The 25,156-nt window shown below is 34.1% G+C and overlaps 2 protein-coding genes across 2 annotated transcripts in view; one reads left to right on the forward strand and one right to left on the reverse strand.

Annotated features, from left to right (window-relative positions):
* Positions 1-1,067: 1,067 nt before the first annotated feature.
* On the reverse strand, positions 1,068-7,682 carry LOC128677540 (forkhead box protein D3-like). Its single transcript, XM_053758466.1, has one exon. The coding sequence runs from the start codon at positions 2,724-2,726 to the stop codon at positions 1,830-1,832; it is 897 nt and encodes a 298-aa protein (XP_053614441.1). The 5' UTR covers positions 2,727-7,682; the 3' UTR covers positions 1,068-1,829.
* A 131-nt stretch (positions 7,683-7,813) lies between these two features.
* LOC128677541 (putative phosphatidate phosphatase) overlaps positions 7,814-25,156 on the forward strand; it is a 50,410-nt gene continuing 33,067 nt past the window's right edge. The window contains exons 1-2 of the mRNA XM_053758467.2: positions 7,814-7,948; positions 24,718-24,869. Of these exons, the coding sequence (XP_053614442.1) occupies positions 7,849-7,948; positions 24,718-24,869 (252 nt within the window). The 5' untranslated portion in view covers positions 7,814-7,848. The remainder of the gene's footprint in view (positions 7,949-24,717; positions 24,870-25,156) is intronic.

Below are 25,156 nucleotides of genomic sequence, written 5' to 3' on the forward strand. Positions count from 1 at the left end.
ACGCACAAACTACTGGATGTTTTGAATGGGATTTTCATAGTTGTATAGCGAATGTTCTGGATAGACAGGCGTGCCTTGAATTCCCACTCGATTCTACAATTATTTCATGTGATTATTATTTTCTAGATCATTTAAAAAGCCATGTATCACATCACATGTATAATAAAACCATTGAAGCGAATGTAATGAATTTGTGATACTATCTCCGTCATGTAAGTTTTATGTGTCCGGTCTTCGATCGGGTCAAAACTTAATATAGGTATTATAAGTACCTTCAACTTAAATTAGTCTATCGTAACCGTTGTTAAGCATACATACGGACAGACAGAGGGAAGCGACTTTGTTTTATACTATGTAGTGATTCTTCAAAGTATAGTTAACAAGAACTAGAACTGCAAGAAATTTGTATAGAAATAGTTAGTTTCCTATTTGTAAGTTTTATATTAACACTGTTATGTTGTGTACATAAATAAATTCTGTAGCAATATTAGTCGAGATCTCATGGAAAGTATCCATAATTATTAAAATTCTATCCAGCAGAACAGTTAATTATTCGTAAACTAATAGTTTTCTCACTCTTCAAGTAACCCTTACATTTAATTTTTTTTTCTTGGTTAAGATAATAATATATATATATATGTTTTCAAAAATAAATATATTATTGACCGTACAAATAAAGTATTATAATTTTAAATGTTATAAATAAAATTAGTAAATGAAAAATAAAGAATAAAAATGTAGTTTCTACTTTGGTTTAATATTTATGAATCCTAACTAATAATTGTAAATTCGAAAGTAAGTTTGTTTGTTTATTACCTCTTCACGCTCTATCTACTCAACCAATATTCTTGAAATTTCGCATACATGTACTTTAAGGTATGGAGAAGGATACCTTTCATCCCGGAAAAAATACTGTTTCCGTGGGAAATTCACGCGGGCAAAGCCGCGGGTAAAAGCTAGAATAATATAAATTCTAAATTGTTATTAAACAAATGAATTTAACCAAAGTGAATGAGGTTAAGGAATATTTTGGTATGTATTCAAATAAAATATATAGTCATGTTTCGTAATATTTTATGTTTATCCTTAAAAATAAGATATTACACAAAAATATACTACATTGTAACATTTAAATACAATTTTAATGTTTTAAAACAGTATAAAAACTCGCGTAGGTAGTTCAGGATAATCATAATTTAATTGAAATTATTTCAACTTACAGGACTCTGTGTACACGCGCCTTTAGTTCTAAAATTATTGCTTATCTACTTACAATAAAAATACCTAAGAAAATATTTACAAAAAACTCACATTTGACACTACTTTGTACATAAATGACTAGATTTTTATTAAAATGCAGCTACTTTTTAATTAATTCAGTAAAAATAAATTTAACACAGACGCACCTAGGAAAAGCTGATATAAGTTTAAGGTTATTTTAACTAAAAAGTAGCAACATTAAAGTTTTGGCACGTGGTCGCATTAATTTACACCTTAATTTACGGACGTAATTATTCATATGGAATTATTCAGCTTCTATACAACACTCCACGTCTGAACACAATCTTTGAAACATGCGCTCGTAATTAAAACAAATATTTGGTACTTACTCTTCGGCAACAAAAAATCTGGTAACTATATTTGGCTTGGTCATTTTAGTCTATCACTATGATCAATTTTGATTAAAGCAAGAATACTCGATACAGTTTTATTATGCATTATATTACAGTTCACTGGTTCACAGGTCAGTCTATAGGCGAGGCGTCGTCTCCGCCCGTCGGGACGCTTCAGTAAGGGGATGGACTCGAAACGCACCCGTTTAGGTACATTCACCTGGCCCAGTCGTCAGGCGGGCCATTGCCCTGGTGCAATGGAGAAAACGCACTCCGCCGCGGCTCTGAATTCACAGAAGAGTCTTGAGAACCGATAATGGACTCGATCGAAAACCCGTTTCTCGATCGTTTCTCCCGCGGCTCTGTAGTTTCTGCTACTCTTGGTGGTAACGGGACGGGTCTCAAGGCAGCCGGCGGAGGTCGCGGCAGCGTCAGCAAGGGAGCTGGAGGCAGGTAGCACGGCAGCGGCAGGAGAGGAGCGTACGCCTCCCGCGCCAACATGGCCACCACCGCGTGCGCGTGCTGCAGCGACGGCGCCGGCCGCTTGTACCTCTTCCGACGCCTGAGGAAGCTCCCATTGTCGAACATATCCTCCGCCAGAGGATCTAACGTCCAATAGTTCCCTTTCCCCGGATTCCCAGGTTCTCTAGGGATTTTTATAAAGCAATCGTTCAAACTCAGATTATGTCTGATAGAATTCTGCCACGCTGGGAATTTTTCTCTGTAATAAGGAAACCTGGTCATAATGAATTCACAAATTCCACTTAACGTTAACTTCTTGTGTGGAGACTGAAGTATCGCCATGGTGATGAGGGCGATGTAGGAGTAAGGCGGTTTGATGAGTTGCGAAGAAGACTTCGACTTGGGTTTCTTTGGCGATGCAGATTTGTGGTCGATGGGGCTGGAGGCGTCGTATCTGTCGGAATCGCTGGACGGGGGCGGCACTTCAGGGGCGTCCTCGTCGACGGAGACGTAGGTGTCGTCCTGAGGATACTCGGAGGTGTCGTCGCGAAGGTAGTGCGGCAGGTAGAGTCTCGGCGGCGGTCGCAAGTCCAGAGGCAGGTCGCCTTCGATAATCATATCGCGGTATTGATCGAGATCACTATCTTCCATGCTTTACATGTCAGAGGTGCGTTGGGGCGCGTGGCGCGGCGCGGACTGAGCGCGAGGCCCCGGCGACGGGCCTCTGCCCCAGGCTCCGCCCCCGGGCGCCCCACCAGCGTTTACGTTCCAGTAAACACAACAATTGTCGTTATTATTACTGCGGGTCGGCGCTTTGTGCATGAATTTCAGGCCGCCGACTGATAATTATTAGTCTGATTCGTGCCCATCAATTCGACTTTGTGTATTCGTATTTTTTCTGTTGTGACAGATTTTTATTGGAAATTCGGAGAACAACGTTTTTTATGTTGAAAACTAAGTTTTGTCTGAAGTTTAAATCGTGACTAGGTAGCCATAGGACGCATTTTTTTAAATATATTTTTTTAAGTATTTACAACATATCCTAGATTACCACAACGATGCGAAACTTTGGTCAGTTAAGAAATTAATAGGTAAGCCCTCATGAAACAAACTCCATATTATTACTCCTATACCTACTGACTTACTAAGCAACATTATCGAGTCCCATAATTTATGATACCACCCGTAATATAAGATATACAACAGTCCTCTCACAGCAACATCAAACGGAAAAGTAATAAAATATCTCTAAGGCAACTGTTTAAAGAAATATGTGCGAGTCGTGATCCTTTAATCCCGTAAAGGATTCTTATTGAAAAAATCTCATAAAGCGAATTCTAGTACTCCATTCATTCAGGTATTCTTCGGATAACGTAAAAAATATTTAAACCTTGACAATGCGGAGAAAACCCCGTATATGTTTCCTACCAAAACATTTACCCCTCGGGCGTCGGGGAAAAGCTATACGCGAGAGCGAGACGGAAGATACGGGTGAGCGAGAGGGGTAACAGTTTGGGCCAATGACGAGCGGACTTGGTTTGGGCGTGGCTTGCTAAAGCTAACATGTCAGGGCGGGGCACTAGATCCTATTATTGTCTGGCAAGGCAAATAATATTCTGCTCAGTGTACACATTGGGTAAGGGGGTGATGGGGGGGTTGCTAATTTATTCCCAACTTTGGTTACGCGCTTGTTTTTCAGCTTTGCAAGGCTGTTATTTAAATTGGACGCAGTTATTTGTATGTCTGTAGGTATTGTACAGTAATGAAGGAATTTCGCTCTGAAAATTTCCCGATTGTGTCGGATCCGTTCGCTTTTGCGATGAGTTTGTTTGTTTTAATTGTATCGAGTTGTCTTTTTTTGTTTTGTGTTTGTTGTAGGCGCGGTTTCGGGAAAGTTATTTAAAGTGAGTTTTATTTTGTCTACATTTTTCTGTCTCTCTGTCACATCATCGCATGTTCCCAGTTTCATTATCGGCTGTGTACCCGAAACCCGTAAAAACTTTCACATTTTCGTCAAGTCTGGCGTCAACCCTCTTTGCGAATGCTGTCGTCACCACCTTTTTTTCTACCTTTGTCTAATAATCTAAAACCTAAGTAGTATTTATGAAGGTCTAAATTCTAAATAAATGATTTGATTTTGATTTTATATATTGGTATAATATAATCCGCATGCAGTAATTTTTGAGTTTATTGCAAACAGACAGTCATTAGCTGAAGTTACTACTACCTACTTAGGTAATTAGTTACTTTACATATTTTTTTATACACAACACAATATTTTGTAATAAACTCAGTAATTAAATTGAATACAACACCTTCCAATAGAAATAATCAGTGAATTATGGACACAAAATTTCGACTTTCCATAAAATATCTACGCTCAGTTGATCACCCAATTTACGTCGATTTTTGTATTTATTCAGCTCACAAAATATGTGCAATGTAAAAAAAATACCCTGTACTTATATATACACCTATTTCATCGCCTTTTTATAAACTACAAAAACAAGAGTTTAAAATGTTTACAAGTAGCTGTTGTCCGCAACTTCGCCATACCTATTTAACATTATTTTCCAGGACGAAAACCCTATGTTCTTCTCCGTACTTCAAATTATATGTATGCAAAATTTCAAGAAGATTGACTAAAGAGATAAAGCGTGAAGAGGTAACAAACAACTTCCTTTCGCATATACATTATATAATTATAGGATATGGTGTTAAAAAGAAAACTTAATCAATATATATCTATTATCAATACGTATAATAAAACTGTAAGTGAGCTATGTAAAGAAAAATAATTACGAGGGGTCATATGGAACTAACAGAAGCCAATTCGATTAATGGAATATTTGTGCATTCAATTAAGAAAACTGAACAGGGGTTTCCGTAATTTGCCCTTCAGTGTCATCTTCGAAGCTCAAGATATTATCAACAGAAGTAACAAAAGAAAAATTTAAAAAAATATTTAAGAAGTATTTAAGAACTAATATTTAAGATCTTAAGTTATCAAAGATTTTATTTTTATTTTAGGAATACTAGTTGTTTGCATAATTTTTTTTGCAATAAATTTTTACATAATTGTGAGTATTTCAAAAACGACTGAAACGACTGAACATACTTAAAAACTCTATTAACAGATTCTACATACCTTTTAAATTCTATCAAAATCAGACCAACGGTTCGAAAGTTATCGCGTTACAAACGTACTTACATATACAAAAAATATATTTTTGCACCAAGTTGATTTGTAGACCCTTCGCTCGCTCGGTCAATAGTAGGTACAACAACAATACAAGTTAAAATGTGAAATATCCAGGAAATAAAAGGGTATTTTCACAATTATGTCTATCTTAATATCTCTTCATAGTCGTATTCCTCATGGCTGAGATCATACGTGGAATGAAACACACATAACGACTTTCTTGGCTTTATTAATGGAATGGTTAACCGTTGCCTTCTCCATTTCATACACAAGTTGATAATCAACCGCAGGTTTCCTCACGATGTTTTCCTTCACCGGTAGCAAGTGATGGTCGATGAAAACTATTAACACATGAGTCAGATTGGTATACAAACTCATGTGGCACGAGTAGCATTCGAATCTGGGGCCTTTTGGTTCCCAGGCGGGCGTCTTAACCATCACACCATAACCACTTTTTAATGTAATAGCTTATCATAACAGAAGATCATTTTTTTTAAAACATAGTTTGAAATATAACGACGGCCTGACAATTAGGTACTATCAATAATATAGTACATACAAACATTGGGCGAATACAAATCTATATGACAGTAAATGAACACAAATACAAAGTCTTTTGCACATAAACTTAAATAGGTATAACGCTACTGGAGTGCTGCAAAGTTAGTTACGGATTGCGTAGCTATGGGTACGAGGTCAGGAGCTCTACTCATCTAAGTACAAGTTCGATGTGCTATGAGCACTATGACAACAAGACTGGACAAATTTTAGGAAGGTATATGCATATGTTTTTTAAATTAAATGTATATACATATAGACAAATCGTACAGATTGAGTTGCTCCAAAGTATGTTCGAGTCTTGCGGGGTTACGGGATACTAACTCAACGATACTATATTTTATGACATATACAATGTATAGATTAACATCCAAGACCCAAGTAAATTTAAAATGATTATTTCCCATCAAATTTTAATTTATAGTTTAGTAGAAGAAGTACCTAGGTACTACTGCTAAGTACTTTGCAATAGGTAGGTATACTTATAGTCAAATCCTGCAACAAACAAATTGTGAAAATTCATATTCCTAAAGTAGTTTCTTCAACAAAGTATTAGGTATATTAATTCATGAATAACGACAACAATTTCATTACACGAGTGATTTTTTGATAACCTACCAAACCAAACTAGGCTGCAAAAAGCAAATTGGTCGAAGCCATTAACCACAATCAGTGCAATTGCGAAACAATTTGCCGACTTTCGGCGGATTCGGCATAAATTTCTGAGTTTTCATTGCGGTAAAATCTCAAACAAAACGCAATGTTCATATTAGCTACATTCGCGTCGGCATCTGTTTGAGTTCGGCGAGAGTGTGTAGCCGGCAAAATGCGAAAAAAATATTGAATTCAATAACTTTATTGTATCCATAGTAAACATAGATCATATAAAAAAAAACATGAAATACCTATCTGGGTTGGAACTGGAATGGAATGGACCGAAATCAAAAAATGCCTTCGTTTCCTTGTGTTCTCATCTCAGTGACATCTGGTGGTTGGTTGAAGTACTAAACACATTTTAATAGCGCCATCTGCAGTTTCTTTCACAAATTAGCGACTACAGTTGTTACTGATTAGTTCCCTTAATTCAGAACAGATGTCAGGATGATTTTTGTTTTTAATTATTAGATGAATTTATAGATGGCGTTTTTCAATAGTAAATATCATGGAGTATGAGAGCTGTACTAATTAAAATGTATACTATCAGCTGGTGTTACGAATTTTACCTAACCTACATGCAAAGTAATTAAAACTATTTTTGACAGTTAAAATTCCAAGGAAGAAATAGCACACCAGGCATATAATAGATTCCTTATAAAACAAAATGAAAGCTTGAAAGTTTCAGTTTCAAGATGGTTTCATTTCATGTCATGCAGTAAATCTTTGAAACTGTGTTTGTCTATGATATAGCATTACCATGGCATTACCTAATTCAGAAATACATGAAACCTTCACTTCACACACACTTTTTCGTATTCTGATTAATAGTATTTATAAAAGCTAGGTACAAACTACTAGCATTTCAATCAGTGACTTATGTATGAAATGAAAAGAATCGGTAAAAATAGGCAGATATGAATGGTGCGAATTTGCAATGGCATTTTTTACTTCATCCTAAAACATCTACCTATCTTGATAATTAGGTAGTAGGTATATTTTTTCAAAATTTGTATTTTCTGAAAAATACTAGGTAGGTATAAGTAGTTGAATACTTAATTAATCAATTATTTTAATCCACAGTTTTAATTCACCATAATTTATAGTATTTTTCAACGACAATAGTAATTATAGGTAGGTATTCAATGGGCAGATGCCTTTTGAATTGAACCAAACCAAGTGAACTTCGTAAACACGCTCAATCGTCAGTCAGTCGGCGCGCGCATGCGTTTTGTGGTTGACGTGTGGCTTATGTCAGGTTTTTGTTTGACTTGTACGAACGATTTTGACGTAATTTCATGAGTACGTGATATTATTTGTGTAAGTGGTATAAAAACAATAACAAATAAATACTTAAAAATGGATAGAAATGCTAATTCGCGTAACAATTCTCTTACTGATCGAAATTCGGGCAAGATTTTACGTAAAATTGCAATGGATTTCTTCATACTATTTTGCGGTAAGTTTAAAATTTTGTTACTAGGATACTAATAATAGTTTTAATATTCGTTGATTTTTGTCTTTTAACTTTTCCTGGTTGACTAAAAGTACTAAATACTTGCTACCTAATTGTATTTTCATTGTTTTTTCTCCATCAAAATGTCAACATACATGCATAATTCTCAACTCAACTAACATAGGTACGTATTGTGGACATGTCATTTCATTTTTTGTTCAATTTTGTAAAATAAAAACGCTATCAAAAATATACATACATAGGTTGTTCTGTGTTATATAATTTTATTAAAAAATATATTAATTTGCATTATCAATAAACAAAAAACCATACAAAAATTATATTATACATGACTGCTGTCGTCTATCATCATCAGCCATGAAAACATGCACCGTTCTGGAACACTCTCATTTATGGATAAGAAGCTGGTGCACAGTTTTGTTTAATTTAAAGATTTTACATACAAATGTATGCACATTTTAACCACATGTAACAGAGTTTTATATATATTTAATTTCAATGCATATAGGCTGTTTATTTTATAATGACATACTGCAATTGGAGTAATGTAAATTTAATCATATCTCAAACATTATACATATGGTGTTTAAGAATATATAGGATATAATGGAATTCACACACACAAACAATTCCTGAAAACAATTCCTTTTTTGGATACAAGTCTACAAGAAATCTACAATTGCAGCACAAACTTACTGGCACATTAACACTACATATGTTGCAAGTTCCCATGCACACAGTGGGTGCATTCATGCACTCTCAAGTGTCCATTCATTGCTGCCCTTGTCCAGTACTCATTCTTTCTTGTTATATGAAGAAACAAATACTAAAAATAATATGGACAGAACATAGGTATGTCATCATATTGTCATGCTCATGTTTGTATACCATGGGGGTAGACAGAAGACTGGCGATCAATTTTGTATGTATTATGGGCAGCTTAGTATTATTTCCAAACATTGACTATGATCTCGGCTAATCTAAATTATTACTATTTTCCTTTGATAATATTTAAAAATTAAGAGATATAAGTTAGTAAACTAGTATATTTATATAAAAAAATATTGAATTTAATACTATCAATTTTTTTTTACTATATGTTATAACAAATAATGTTATGCATAATATGGTTGATTATAATGTTCTATAACTTTGAAATTGAGGTAGCATTGAGGATATTCCAATATGATCCATTTGATGATTATATCCATTTGATGTCCATTGCAATTTTCTAAACTAAGATCACCCGTGGTGGACACACTGACAGTGACTGACAGTGTTTAAATGTAAATTAATTTCACACAGTAAAGTTACTTGATACAGCACCAAGTACTGTCGCCTAAAGACATCACAAATTCAACTTGCGCTTGAGTTTGTTATTGCTAACTAAAGGCTGGTGCACACCGAAGTGTGTGCACGTACACGGTGACATTTTGTATGTAAAAAAGACTCACACATGTATACATAAGTACATTGTGCACAGGATTTTAATTATATCAAAAGTAGATAAAAAATGTAGTTAATTCATTTTCCATTTTGATCTGACCTAACCTCAGTGGTTGGCGGCGTTAAGGCTGGACGACCGCCTAGGGTGCTGGATCCATGTTCCGATTACCTACTCCTGTGTTAATAGTTTGCCTGCCGTAGAAGATTTATAGGCCATTAGGTATATTTCGTCGCGCGTATGTTCTGTCAAAAAGTCGTTATCAGGCATTCACACCGCACCGGTTCCAGCCGCAGGTCCCAGAGTCCCCAGGCCAGGATGTGAACGTGCGGTGCACCCAAACAAGTGGCAGCCAATTGAGTTCATGTCAAAACATCCGACGCGCCTGTCCGATTAACTATATCCGTTGCGTGACGTTGTGACAGGAGGAATTTCGAAGGTGGTTCTGTAAGGAATTTAGTGTATCAATGTCAGACACTGAAACGAGTTTTGACATTGGTTTCAAATTTAACAGAGAATGTCAAGTGAGGTACAGAGGTATTACTGTTAAATGTAACTCGGTATGACATTCTTACTGAAACTGAAATGACAACTGTGGTCGCTATACCTACGAATCTCTGCTGTCGGACATATTAATCCTATACTAGATAGAGCTCATCAAAGATCAAGACTCAAAGACACCTCAATATTAGCCATCATCAATCTGAAGATTGAACAAGACAAAGAATTTTTACTACATCTGATCATTTTCGCAGTCAAGTCAATGCGAATCCTTTTCGACGTGACCATGACTTTGACGTCTGTAACTGATTCTATAAGAGTGAACACTTAAAGGCTCGTAAATAGAAATAAGTAGGTTCCTAAAGTGTTATCACGAAACCCCACGATGCTTCTTCTATTAATAACCATGATCTTATCGTCATATTTTAGGCTTGTGCAAGTATATGTGGTCAGCAAAATGATCTTATCAAACAGCTAGCGATTTTTTTAATTTTATCTTCCCATTCCCAAGCTCAGTTGTCATTTAAACACACTTAAAGCTGGAGTACACGCAAGCTGTGACACAAGTGGGCAAAACGTAATGAGCACTTCATCTTATCTTAAGATATGAACATATTGCGTACTATTAACGCTAAGGAATGCTTTCTTAAACCCGCAACGCGAATGAAAAGGTTACATACATGTGTGGGCCCCTTTGGATGAAAAACTATGGGGAGTTCTAGAATGTATCAATTTAACTATGAGTGCCTAGGCAGTAAAGAAAGTTACTGGACATAATCATGATATGCATAAACCATTTAAATGACTGAAATTCATCGCCCGTAAATAATCAATATGCCTACCGGACTACATAAAATCCACTTGCACATAAAATCGATACTTTAGCTATAAATCTGCTTAATAACTACCTTAACCTAACCGCAGTCAAACGTGATACCAGCCAGTAGCAAACAAATAACATAGAACAAAATAAATGTAACTTTTAATTCTAACATACATTTTGTAAAATTTAGTTATAATCTATTTGTGTTTATAGCATAACCTTGAGCTTAAAATAATAAAATTGGCAACTTGACATACACTTTATTACAGCAGAAAAATTAAGTGCACGAATGTCCTTCTTATTTAATTTATTCTTTCGATCTCACGACTTCCCAACTTCCCATCCTTGTAGAAATCCCCCGAATACTGTACTTAGTCGGAACCTTTGACTTCCCAACACCACGCTAATATTTGGACAAGATTATCAGGCACTATATCCGTTTGATATCGCAGGTGCGTTTCGTGTATGTGAACTGCATTCTTGAGTTTCGACATCTAACCAAATAGTACTGAGAACCCACAGTTGGTGGTCCAATAGTTGGTGGTCCAATGAGTAAGACCCTATGATGGAAAGGTCCCAGGTTTGAATCTTAATTGTGTCACATACTTTTGTTTTATAATTAAAATGTATTTATAGACCGCTTCTGGTATAAGAAAGCATTATGAGAATACCTGTACACTGGCTGCCTGTTGACTAGTGTGTACTAATACAACTATTACTGATGTCTTAAATAAATAAAACCTGACACTAGTGAGTGTATAACGCACTATAAAGAAGACCCACAAAGTTTCCAAGAAAAAATCTATTGCAGCAATCTGTCGGTCTATCATGTCATACGTTTATTTTGGTTACCAAATTTCGATTATTCATGTGCGTACATACTTTTTCCTGTTCAGATGTTTTCTCTGATATACCTAATATGTATGACCTTATTCTGTCACTAACATTTTCCTGTTCAGATATTTTCACTGTTGGTGCTAAAAGTATATAGATACTTTTACTTGCTGATACATAGGTATCAGCACATTTTATAGCACACTCGTTGATAAAGCCTTGTAGCCTTGTAGAGGCTTGTTATTTTGAATTCATACACTACCCAAAATCATTGCCGCTGTACTACCGATCTCATCTTACTGTCTATCGCATCATTCCGTATCCAAATCATAAGATTCAAGATGCAGGATCTCCCTCTATATTTATCTTTTTATTTCTTTTCCATTTCCTGGTATTGTCTTAACGTTGGATCGCTTTCCCTGTTTTCTTTATTTGCTTCATTGTAACTGTCTCTTTGTCTACTTGTGCCCCTTCTATTTTTACTTTTCTATAGGTTATAATTATTTTGTTGACATCGTGTCGTATCAGTTTACCTGATATTTTTCATATTAACATGTTCTTCTACTTATGTTGCCTTCATAGCGTGCAGTCATTCATCCAATTGCAATGCAATTAATTACAACAACTGCTTCGCATAGAAAGTGGGCGTCAATTTTGTGCAGTCACTTATTGGCCCCAATTGCCCTCACCGGGCCCTAAATGATTATATCCTGCATATTTGTGAATTTACAGACTTCCTTCATCTATTGAAAGGAAATCTACATCCTACGTGAAAAGTGCAGATGATATCGGTTTCAGAATAATTTCAATTAATATGCATAGAGAAGAGTACCACCTACTAATACAATTATTTCTTCAATTATAATTTCCTACTATACGAGTATTTATGCATTTACACTGCGTATTTCCTTAACAGTTAGATTATGTTGATCTCATTTCATATCAGTAATAGCGTCATGTTGAGTTACTAGGTCAAAAATCTTACAACGCCCTTCTTCGACATTCTGTTGTTATACTCCATTTTATAGCTTAGTTGTAAAAATATTCCTTATCATGTATTATTATTAAATTTATCTTTTGTTTTGTCCACATTTTCTTGTTATTGAAAAGCACGTAGGTCGTAATACCCCTATTTAACCCTCAGCTACCAAGTCGTGTTATCGAAATCAGCTATTACTATTACACGCTGCAAGCTATTCTTGGGTAGTTTTCGCTGCTATTCGCAGCAAATTGTTCTTAATATGGCCCTATTTAATGCTCGGGAATAATAGGGTTGGCAAGCATAATATGTAGATAAAAAAATATTTCATTTGCATTTTTTCGACTTTTCTTTATTTGATTAGATTAATTTGCTACCATGATGTGTTTGTTTATATTAAAAAAACATTATATGATAACTGCTTTTTTTTTCAATTCGAAAAAGAAATAATACTTTAAAATTATTAATTCCAAAAGTCTTTTCCTATAGAAAAGTTACTTCGATGACATTATCTTAATTGAGCGAGCAACATCGAGCAAAAATAGTTTCCCATTAATTGACTTAAATAACTAATAACTGTCAACCCTATCAGCAGGAAGGGCTGAAATTATTGCATCCTCTTTGCAGTAATTGGGTATTTTGTGCGAGGAACTCTTTGAAATCAGATTCTAATTGGTGTGAAAATTGCAGTGAACATAGCTTTATGGTCTCTGTGTCTAGACACGGTATGGCTTTCTTTATGATACTTCTTTTGATGAAGATATTGCTATGATTTATATATTTGGTTATACTGTATATGACGCAGACGAACATAGAATTTAAACCTTAGTTAGTCACCAATGCAATGAATGTCCGCTTCTCAATTTACCTACCCTCAGTAAATAAATTCAGATTTGAAGAGAGCTCTAAAATTGGAAAGCTCTTTTATCTTCTTCGAATGAAAGCATCTCAAATTCATTCTGGAATCTACAAAAGAATATTATTATCCCGCTAATTCCACTAATAATATAAATGCGAAAGATTTGATGTCTCTAAGGTAGCAGGTTTGTTAATTCACGCAAAATCTGCTGGGCGGATTTAATTTGGTACAAGAGTGGCTCAAATATTCTAGAATATCACACATGCAGGTTACATTTTATTCCAAACTGCCGTAGACTAACCATGGGGCGCAGCTAAAAGTTCTTATAAATCCATGTGGGAACGGCACGACTTAATAAAGTTTAATCGTGGTTATGCTGCACTCAATGCATGATTTTTATTCACGAGAATACTGACTGTATCTCACCAATACACGTGAATACACCTTAAACATAAACTATATTGCACTGCCGTCCGTTTCAAGAAAGTGATATATATCTAACTATTTTGGAATACCGGGACATCTGCTAAATTGAACCAAAACCAAACAAAAATTATATTAGAAATACATCTGCTAAAATTATCCCAACAAACATTACTGTGAATGATGTCCCAGTTATTAATACCACACAGGATTCCCTCGGGGTATTTAATATCAAACAGGACCAAAATAGGAGGCGTCGCCACTAATTGTAATGACTGGAGGGTTAATAAAGATCTATAAATCAACTTCGAGCGTTATCTCAATGTATAATGAAATAAAATGTATCCTGAGACGGAGAATAATTAATACCTTTGAAGATGCATCGTTTCTTAATGGTACACCCACGTGGGGCGCAAAGGACAGGTAAAATAAAGGATAGCTGTGAACAATTGGTTAAGTACGAATAGAGATCAGAAACAGGGGTTCTTTACAATATCTAAGCTTTAAAGAATAAGTCTACGACTTCTTGAAAGGCCAAGGTCTTGCAGTTGTTCCTGATAGCGAATAAAAAATATGCATTTTGAAGAAAATTGTACGTATACAATTTTAACTCACTTATTGTTACGAGAAATATATCAATATTCGTAGAAACATACTACAGTTCTCACTCATAAACTTCGAACCTACTCTTTTTAGTCTCGTCTTTGTTCGTCTTTGTAGTATCATCGGTTTTGGCTTTTATCATGAGTCCCTAAAACAAATGGATTTTATTGAGCTTTAATACTGTGCAATAAAAGTTACAAGACCAGTTCCAACCAGCCTCTTGCAATGAGATATGGTTTCCATTCTGCAATATAAATGCATGTGCATTCATTTGGTCTTGCCCGCGGATCTCGATTGTAATGAACGAAATTAATTTTGGTGTTTCTGTTTCGAATGTTATTTATACATGTGAGTGATCGTTTGTGTTTGTAAAATTTAATGTATCAAAGTTATCACAAAATTGGTTGATGATCTTTCTAAGTAGAACAGTATCTGTTTAATTTGTTTAACCTCTGTTAAATTGGAGGTCAATTTCATAAAGTTTCCTATACAACTTTCTCTCTTCCATAATTTTCAGTACCACACCAATAACTCCGTTTGTAGTTCCTAAATAAATATCCCTATAACAGCCACAATACAAACATGAAATTCAATTCAAATACGTGATCACAGATAATGAACAGTTAATAAATTAATACCACAAAACAAATACAGATCAGAAGGGCCGCTTCGTTTTCAAAGCATTACATTACACGCAGCACATTTGTTTACGGCTAACATCAAACCAATGTAATCAGTTTGTAATTTAACTGGTATGATATTGCGTAGTTATGTGATTGTTACTTTACCTGTTAGACCGGTATAGAAGTTGACCAAATTAAGAAAAATGTACAAATTTAGAATACATTCGTGATTATGGAATATTTCATATGAAATGTTTCGCTTGCCAAAAACTTCATAATACTATGCCGGGTTTACTGTTGTGTTTCTTCTCCCACTTTTGAGTTCTGCACGACTCATTATTATAGTTCTTCTCATCTCGTCCTTTCTCTTTCTATTTCACTGGACATACTTTCTACTGTTTAAGGTTTTCGACATAGATATTTCTGGATAACTTGATTTCCATATAATCCGTCTTTCTGTAATTTCTTAATTTGTTCGAATGGTCCAGGACAAGCGCGGGCACGCCTTCGCCGCCTCCGCAGCTTGTAAACTAAAATAAAGCAGCATAAGTAGACTTGAATGATAAAAGTGAATAATGTATATTGTCGAAAGGTGTAGTCATTTAAATTGCTTAACTTGCTAGATAATGAAACTGAAATGTGGTTTACGGCTTGCGCATCAATGTGCATATCAAGATATGGATGGATATTCACATATGAATATTTGAACCCTCCATTCAAATATTTTTAATGATTAAGATCATTTCTAATGATTGCGTTTTATCAATTTTTGCATACATGTCTTTTTGTCTGAATTCTTTCAACATCGAACGATTGTCGACACCTGTTACAGATAAGTAATAGTTTTATCAAGCCAACAAATTTTCTATCGAATTAATTAGTCCGATATTGACATTGCTCAATCAAGCGTGCTAATGAATCATCGTTTACAGTCACCGATATGCCTAAGATAACCGTGTATTTATTAAATTACTGTTAATTTTTCATGTTTTAGTAGTAAGTCACCGTATTGTAGATTACTACTAGACAGATTACTTAGAAGAAAACTTAAATTGAGAGAAATTCTGCTCTCGTTGCTAGAGATAAAGATACGAGTTTTGAAAAAATAGGCAAGTCTTGTGTAACTATTTATTGTATTTCCATAATAAAACTTGCATGGAAAGTTGTATTGATACTATCGCAAAAAATAATCTTGACTTAAAACCATTAATTAATGTCCCTTAAGGCAATATATCACCTGACAAGTTAGGATTTTATTGATGGAAAGGGAAATCTTTGAAGAAAAAAGTCGTGACTGAGTTAAACCATGAACTGGTAGTGGTAGGTGGTGTGTATGTGGATTGGAATGGCATATCTTACCACAGGTAGCCGTTTCGTTCCATATATAACGCCAAAGTATTAACAAAGTAAGTAGTAAGAAAAACGTGATAAGTTTGCAAAAACAAAAATCTATCATCAAATACATCATACCTCTACCGACTAATATTAACTTGATAATATCTGCAATCAAACAGACTAAGAAAAATAATTTCTATGATTTAGCTCACTAAAAAAATCTAAAGCTTTTCTATCAATACATTCGGACAAGACCACTCTATTTGATGGTGTCTTTTAACAACTATCCGTAAGGGGAATATAAAGAGAAAGAAGATTTACGATGCTTTTATTATGGTGTGAATGGAAATGTTGAATTAAATCTACCAGGCCAGTATCCCGTTTATGATCAGGGTACATCCAGGGTTGTCACGTTTAAAAATTAAAATCTTGGCATGGGCGACGGCATACAAAAACTTGAAAACGAAGTAAAATAAATGTGATTAAACGACAATTTGCTTAAGAAATGCCAAATACGAATTAGTCTTAAAATGTGTAAAATTAATAAATTTTGAGATAAACGAGAAAGCCGCGATGAAGAAAGCATTTAACTCTGAAGAAAGGTGTGACTCCGCATGCTGAGAGTTAACATCCAACCGTTTATATTCATAGAAAAGTGCCATGTCGCGTGGAACAGCATTGTTATTATAATTTATGTAAAACCGCTCACATGGCCGACGAGTTTTGAAGTCTCATTTGCAATTGCATGGGTGCCTACACTGCACTGTTTGTGTGCAGTAGCCACAAGTGTTGTTTCCATACGTCGGAAACTATTTTAAGCATCTTATGGGGAATCGAACTCCTTAGGGTCTTCTCTTTGTTTTATGGTCTTCATTTGCCTTTTATAGCATTTTGTGCAACATCTACTGATTTATCCTTAAGTTTATTCTCCTTAAAGCTAAAATTTTTCTTTTCCTTAATAAATTTGTTATCGTACACCCACGCTTGTTTCTTATTTTTTTCCTTTATTGATTTTTCGAGTTCGTCTCGGTCCGTTATGTCACACAAATAAACGTTTATGACTCAAATGGCCCCTTCGATGCGGCTATTAGGCAATTATAACCCAAAACAAACTCAACGGCCATCTTCCTGACTTGAGGTCATTGTGCGATCGACTCTATTTAATGTCCAACGCATAGTGGTTAGTCCTTATTACGTGTCATCATGACGATCGGAATGTCCTGCCTGTGCATTATAAGCAATTAAACTTATTGATGCATTCAATTCATCATAGTTTAGAGTAATATCTTTTCGGATACTTCTAATATTTAGACTATTTTTATTACATACATTTTTTTTTTCGTTTCTTTTGTTACAAACTCATGTGTATTAAATGTTATATTAAATACAAAAACTTGTAATGTAACATCAAAACAGCCAAACATGAAAACATAATTGCCATGTCGATACTTATCAATTCCTCCTAAGTTGGAAACAAGGTCTCCATTGATTCAGTAATGGTTGTTTTTTAAACATCCACAGGCGCTGGCGTTGCCCATATACCGACTGTAAACTTTATGCTATAGGAGGCCTGAAATGTGTTTAAAATTGTAAACGGCAGAACCATAACAATATTGTTTTACAATGCAATTTCAGATGTTATGGATATTATAGCACATAAAAGTTAAATAAACATCTGTTACGAGCTACCTTTGATATTATCATTTATAGTGTCGCTATATACTCTGTTATTGTTTTACTTTCCTTGCTTACGTTAATTTTTTTATATGCGTATAAATTATATTCTTTTACCGAGGTGCATGAATTGTATGTAACAAAGGTGAATCTTTACACGACCTACACTTCCCAATTTTTTGCAGAGATTGCTATACTTCCATCTAACTGCGTACTTTATAATTATTTCCTTTGAAAACACCATACGAGATACCGTGGCCACTGAAGAGTTTCTTAAGACATTACCGTCCGTAGTACACACATCTGTGCACACTTTATATCATTAATATTTTTTGCAGGCGTTAATTGGAACCGCTACTCAAATACTTCCAAAAGTATTTGCAAATAATGTACGTAATCATAGTTCTTTTAAGTCCTTGTTATTTGACCGAGATCTTTGGGTCGTTGAGCCATCAATACTTTACGTAATTATACATGATTAACACCACGTTTTCTCAAATAATTATTTTAATCTACACTTCACTTGGTAGCCTATGAATGATGATGAGTTGTTTGTAAACATTTACTGTTACCACAAATATTTATTCTTTTTACGATTATTCCTTGCATTTGCAAGGAATATAATATGGGATTTCCCATAAATGTATGAAGTTTATTTAACATAAACATTTATAATTTGTTGACCTACATTACCATCTAATATTTATAGCCTTTTTTGGCCTCCTTCAGAATCAAGTAAATCTCTTGCATCAATGCTTATTTTATTCTCTGTGCTTATTTATTCTAAAATGTGAACCTGCATGTGTATAAGCATAGTTATCGTAAAAAATATTAATCTGTGAACATTTATATATATATTTGTTTTTAAATCTTTTAACTACAGTAATATAACCACTTACCGCAAAATATACTTAAGTAATTTAAGGTCTTAAACTTGAAGATATTTAGATCGCACTTGACAGATTTTATATTACAACATCACTTAGTATAATTCTTAATGTTATTAGCATTTACTACTAGGCGTTTGAACACACTCCTGACCGGGTGTTCTCGTGCGAATGACTAGTAAACACTTACTACATCAGCTGCTCTTCAAGTTCCCTTCATGCACCTTTATATAGTGGTAATAGCAGCGGTTTTCCAATAAATTTGTATAGGATAATTAGCTGATGGACATACGCTCTCATGTGTAGTGCGTGAATACTTTACATGACATTATCCTATACTGTCAGTAATTTGCATCTCGTGGAGATTTCCTTCGTTCTTATTGCGTTCTAGGTCGTGTTGTGGCTGCTATTATATGTTATTTTATGTCCTATTTAATTTGTATATAAATAACATAATAATTATTACATTACAATGTATCGCTGATTGACTGGGAGAGATCTCTTCATGGGATGAAACAACCATTGCACCTTTTGAATTAACAATACAATTAATGATTAAGTACTTTTAGTGACCCTATATGACTATATATACTATCGTCTCAGAAACATTTTTAACAATTTCTTTCTAAAACGGTATATAAGTGATTGTAATATACATCGCGTTATCTAGAAGGATGTGGGCAATATTAACTTGTGTTTAAAGAACGGGTTTGAGAAGATACGCAACATGTTCGTGGTTGGCGGTTAATGCCACACAGATTCTGATGTTCCAATAAGTGCAAGTATTACTGACAGTTATAACAAGATCAATCTCTCTGATACTCTTTTACATTGGGCAAGCGATCGTGAGTAGACAGCGATTGAGCAAGCAGCCATGGCAAACAATAATGACTATGCTGTCGGTCATACTGTTATATCGATTGTAATAAAATTGTCTGTTGCAAATTATATAAGTACATTTTTTCGTGTAAAGATCATGCAGAAGTGATGGAAACTAGTTCCATCAGTTCTTCATAATTTTTCTTGTGATTAAATGATATTATAAGTTTTGTATCTATTATAAATGTTAGTATTATTAAACTTTGCTGCTTGGCATCATTACTTAGCACCTTTCCGTTTGGCGTCTGTCCAAATGTCTGATTAAAAGTTTTTGTTTTTTTTTTTCAACTTTACACGATCTTACAATTCGTATAATTTTATTTGCAGTAACTCGAGCAATGTGAATCTTTTAACGGAACTGCACTTATGATGATTAATGTAAATGATAAGAAATTACAAAGTATCATGTTCAGTGGCAATTGATCAAGATGAGCATTTTTTAAACATACATGGTCTATCGATTCATGCGAAGACGGCTGATGACTGACTGGCAGTCTAGAATGTTAGGTTTGAGGCCAAGAATTTTCCAGATGATAAATTAATCGTACCATCTCAAGAATTCATTACTCCCTACTTTCCGCTCATATAAACATATAATTTCTTCTAATACCATGGAACGAATGGTTGAATCTTAAAGAATCACATTAAAATAATAAATCATCTTAGGTGAAAACACAATCTACGTCACTTGTATTATTGTACATACCAACCACATGTCACCTGTAAAAGCTATGCTACGATAATAAAGGAGACTTTGCGTTGAATTTCATTCAGATCAATTGCCGTTGTCCGTACTCTGAACTTGGAACAGATTGGTTCGTGTGTGTGCAATCATAAGTCTTGAGAATTGCAATTTACTATGAAAGGTTCCGACAGAGTTAGATTCATCTTGACAGCTGAATGTGAAGGTTCTGTATGGACGGACGCCCACTAAGGTGTAATGACTCGTGTCGTAGATGTAGAAAATTGTAAAATGATTGATGCTAAAACTAACGGGCTAGATATCGGAAGAATGTTTACATAAACCAAGACCGTTATTGAATCCAACGATACAATGATTTCAGATTTTAAACATGTTATGATAGTAATAGTGGTTTTGTCGTTGTCCTCTTTTGTTATTCCCCTATTAATTCATCAAAGTTCTATTTTTTAGAATCGCAATGTAGACTCGATAGATGGAATAAGAGCAAAGAACAAAGGGATTCTGTAACCTTTTTTTTTAATATGAAATTATAATCAGAATCACAGTGTGACCCGTTGAATAATGTGCCGAATTTTGAATACCTCTAGAATTCATATATTGCTTTCGGAAAATTGCAACCTAATTCCTGATTTCAACTGCTAAAATCGTTATATGTAGTTTCATTATAGCAATTGAGATCAGACAGCCATGCACTTTTTTATTTATTACCAAATGAGATAAAATTACCCTTTATATCCGTTCCGGTCCAGGGACATCCTTTGGACCGGTCGCCACAAACTGGATCTCAATGGGCCGTTTGACTCTTTCATTTAGCAGCATCATAAGTTCAATGACCGACGTTTTGGCAACACCTGCTAAATCTATTTGTTAGATTAGCTACACTCATTTGTTTTTCATAGCATCTGGTTATACGAGATTGTGCGTTATTTTTAGGATAACAGATGTTAAGTCGACAACTTAGCTGTTATGGTATATGAAAATACATGTTTACGTTTTTTCGTCGATTATACTATTTACGCAAAATTGGAATTAAAGTTTTCCTATAACAAACAAAGTTAGGATTATTTAAGAAAACATTATGTACTACGTTGCTTAGAAAGTAAGTTTTTGTAAAACTATTTTCTGATCCACGGGATATCTGTGTTAACGTACATGGCTCTTGCTCATTGATTCCTATCTTCAAAGAGACCGCGTAGTAAATCCGAAGACTATAAAGTAAAAATGATTTTAATTTAATTCATAATTACTGATAACTAAACGTTCATTATATTACTCATTCATGTGTCTTTAATATTCAATTACTTACGTGCGCTTACGACGAATTTCTCATCGATAAATACAATTTATTGTACTGTGACTTTATGACTTACATAACTACAGCCGTATTTATGTGTATTTTTAGTAAAAATTAATTACATCAACGATATGATCTTTTAGCCAAATAACAATAAATACAATGGTTATTATAAGTATTTAATCAAATCAGCATTTGTATATTGACGATGCTGATTAACAGTTTTCGCAGATTTAAAATATTTGATTGTTAGGTATCATAGTTTTTCGATGTTGATATCCACGATTTTCTTTAAATTGTAAAGATATTCATGTTTGGATTTTTTAAAGTTTGACGTTGAGCGTGAAAAGTAATAACATTTGTAGCAAATTCATAACTAGATGAAGCAATAATAAAGATTTCATCTAAATTTTTCCATTCGAAACCGCACACCTCACGGTTTACAACCACAACCTGCGCAGCTCATACACACACTAATCTCAGATTACAGAATCTAGGCCTTATTATGCAACTGACGGTTCATTGACCTAATTCTTAGACCACATCCACGAGTGACTCATACATTTTATCGCTCGTCTATTTACACTCATTAAAATTTGTGATGTAAAAAAAGGTACCCGAATTTTAAACACATTTCTGTAATTGAACGTACGTTATTTTCTTTTATTACTAAAAGTATTAAGTAATCTGTGCTTTAGTTTAGCGTATTTGACATTGATACTTAATTTGACGGATGATTTCCGATGATTGTCATCGTAACGATTATTCGTTCTTGCGTGTGAAGAATCTTCCATATTACTTTATTGTGTCTCTTTTGGTTTGTCCTATAAACTCTTCAATTATGATGTTGATGGCATTATCATGTTGTACAATTTATAAATCAATCATCTTTCCTAGTTTTAGTGACAGTCGAATAATGAGTTCTAGTTCTGTGTGTATATTGATAATTTTAAACGATATACAAAGCATCATTACAGAATCATCATACTTTATATTTGCGTGATCAATCTTTTATTATCGTAATAAGTTTATTATTGTTTAGCTTTTTGCAAATATAATTATTTTAATGAATTATAAAAAAAATGTAACAGTACTTTTACAGCCTCAGCTACCTGCAAATATTGCAATAAGGTTAAAGCAATTACTTTCAAGTACAGTCAGCTCGTAAGACAGTCGCCATCATCAAAGTGGACTATAAAAATTAAAATCAAGTTCTTTAATTGCGTGCTCTAAGAATTCAGGTATGCAACAGTGTATGTAAGGAAAACACATGGTATTATTTAAATGTGTAATGGAATTTACTTAAAAGATTAGTAATTAGCGACAGTAATTAACAGGTCAGCCGGTACTGGCATCCTATTAAAGCCAACATATAAAATAGTTGTATAAAATACCCATATTAAAAATCCTTTGCATAATGATAGTAATTTTCTAAAAATATTAACTCATATGATAATTAAACAAATTCTTAGTATATACAATTTTTAAAACTTATTAGTGGTAATTCTCCATTTAATGACTATAATAAATATCTAAAACAGCTAATTCTAAAATTGTCCACTCTTCCTATCAATTTTTGGTAGTACTAAACGAAAGCTCATAAAAATAGCGTCTCAAAATAGCTTACGATATAATTATTTCCTACGACTAGTAGAGTATATTGCCCAATCCACTCAAAACCGTAACTCGATAATGGCATGGGGCATAAAACTGTTTATTTTTACAGAGATCAGTAACAATGACTCCACGACAGATATAAAGTGGCTAGAAGCAACCTTAAATTTTATAAAAATAAGTCCCCTATGTCGTGTCTCTCTGTCTGTATGAACGGCCAGATTTTTGTACGGTTTTCACCAATAGATAATGTGATTCCGTAATTCAAAAGGCTCATTATGTCTCCAGCGGCAACAATCTTTGAATCGAAATCGCTTCATATCCAAATTTACATAGTTTAAATTTGAGATGCACTCGTAAATGCGGGAGCCAATGACGTCAGTATTTATAAATCAAATGTCTCGCGAGTGAAATCTATAATGAATTACTTATCTCGCGTGTAAGACAACAAATGATTTGATTTGAATCACAAATTGATTGTGTTTCAGCAATAAATATTTTTGCACTATTTTTAGATGATATCGTAATGTAAAACATATAATGTATCATTTTCCTCACTTCATGAACAATTTGTTAATATGTAGATTAAAATATTATCTGTCTTATTGTACTCTATATTCTATTAGTCTATTAAACTAATCGTCGCTTGTCGTTTCCAACAATTCCAATATCGATGTGTTCTCCATTCTGTACCTGCTGTTTTTTGTCCATCCCTTGATGTGTTTGGACAAGAAACAATCCGTGAAACAATAGTGCAGTTACCCAAATAGGGTTGTTCCCAATTTAAATTCCATCTTTGACGGGCCATGATTTTAATCGGTACACTTTTTGCTCTCAGTAACGTTAATTATGAGTGTGATTTATAGTGAAACGAGTTTTTGTTTTTTCAATAGCGTTACTTTATAATTCGTTTTGGTTATTTTTAACACATTTTTGTGATACCATCTTTGTTTATTTTAATGGGTTAAGCTTTTAAGTTACCCGAGATATAGTGGATTGGATATAAGCCATATTCGCTGCGCTTTCTCGCATTTCACCTTAGAATTACAACTGTATCTAAAATATTTATATTTAAAAAATATATTTTATGACGCCAAGCGTCTTTTCCTTTGAATAAAATTAAAATTATGTCACATTTGTTTATCAATATTTTTTAAAATAATAACAAGATGAAAAAGTTCTGGAATTGGACGTTGGAATTAAATTCACGCCCTGTCTATCCATGACAATGATCTTAACCACTGAGCTATAGTTAAATGTTTTTTTCTTGTTCCAGTTGGTTTCCTGATCTTGGCGTTCTATCTGTGGGGAACCCCATACAAACGGGGCTTCTTCTGCGACGACGAGTCCCTGAAGCACCCTTTCAAAGACTCCACAGTCACTAATGTCATGCTCTACATCGTTGGCTTGGGGTTACCAGTGTTAACTGTGAGTTTTATTCATGTATTCATTTTGCATTTAAATTTCTAACATTTCATTATGAACTCTAACTATTCAGACTTTTTGCACAACAACTTAATAATAACAAATGTTGAAACACGTGGAATCGTTTTGTGAGATGACGGTAATTTTGTAATCTCTGAAATATATATGCGATACTGTATTTGTGATGTCTGGTTCTTGTAGAAGGGGTAAACCTAAGAAATTGTGATTTGATGTTCGTGGGTCTTATGACAACTAAGGACGTCGGAGATAAGAAAAAAGGTAGGAAAGTG

The sequence above is a fragment of the Plodia interpunctella genome, chromosome 18 (assembly GCF_027563975.2).
Source record: "Plodia interpunctella isolate USDA-ARS_2022_Savannah chromosome 18, ilPloInte3.2, whole genome shotgun sequence".
Taxonomy (NCBI): Eukaryota; Metazoa; Arthropoda; class Insecta; order Lepidoptera; family Pyralidae; genus Plodia; species Plodia interpunctella.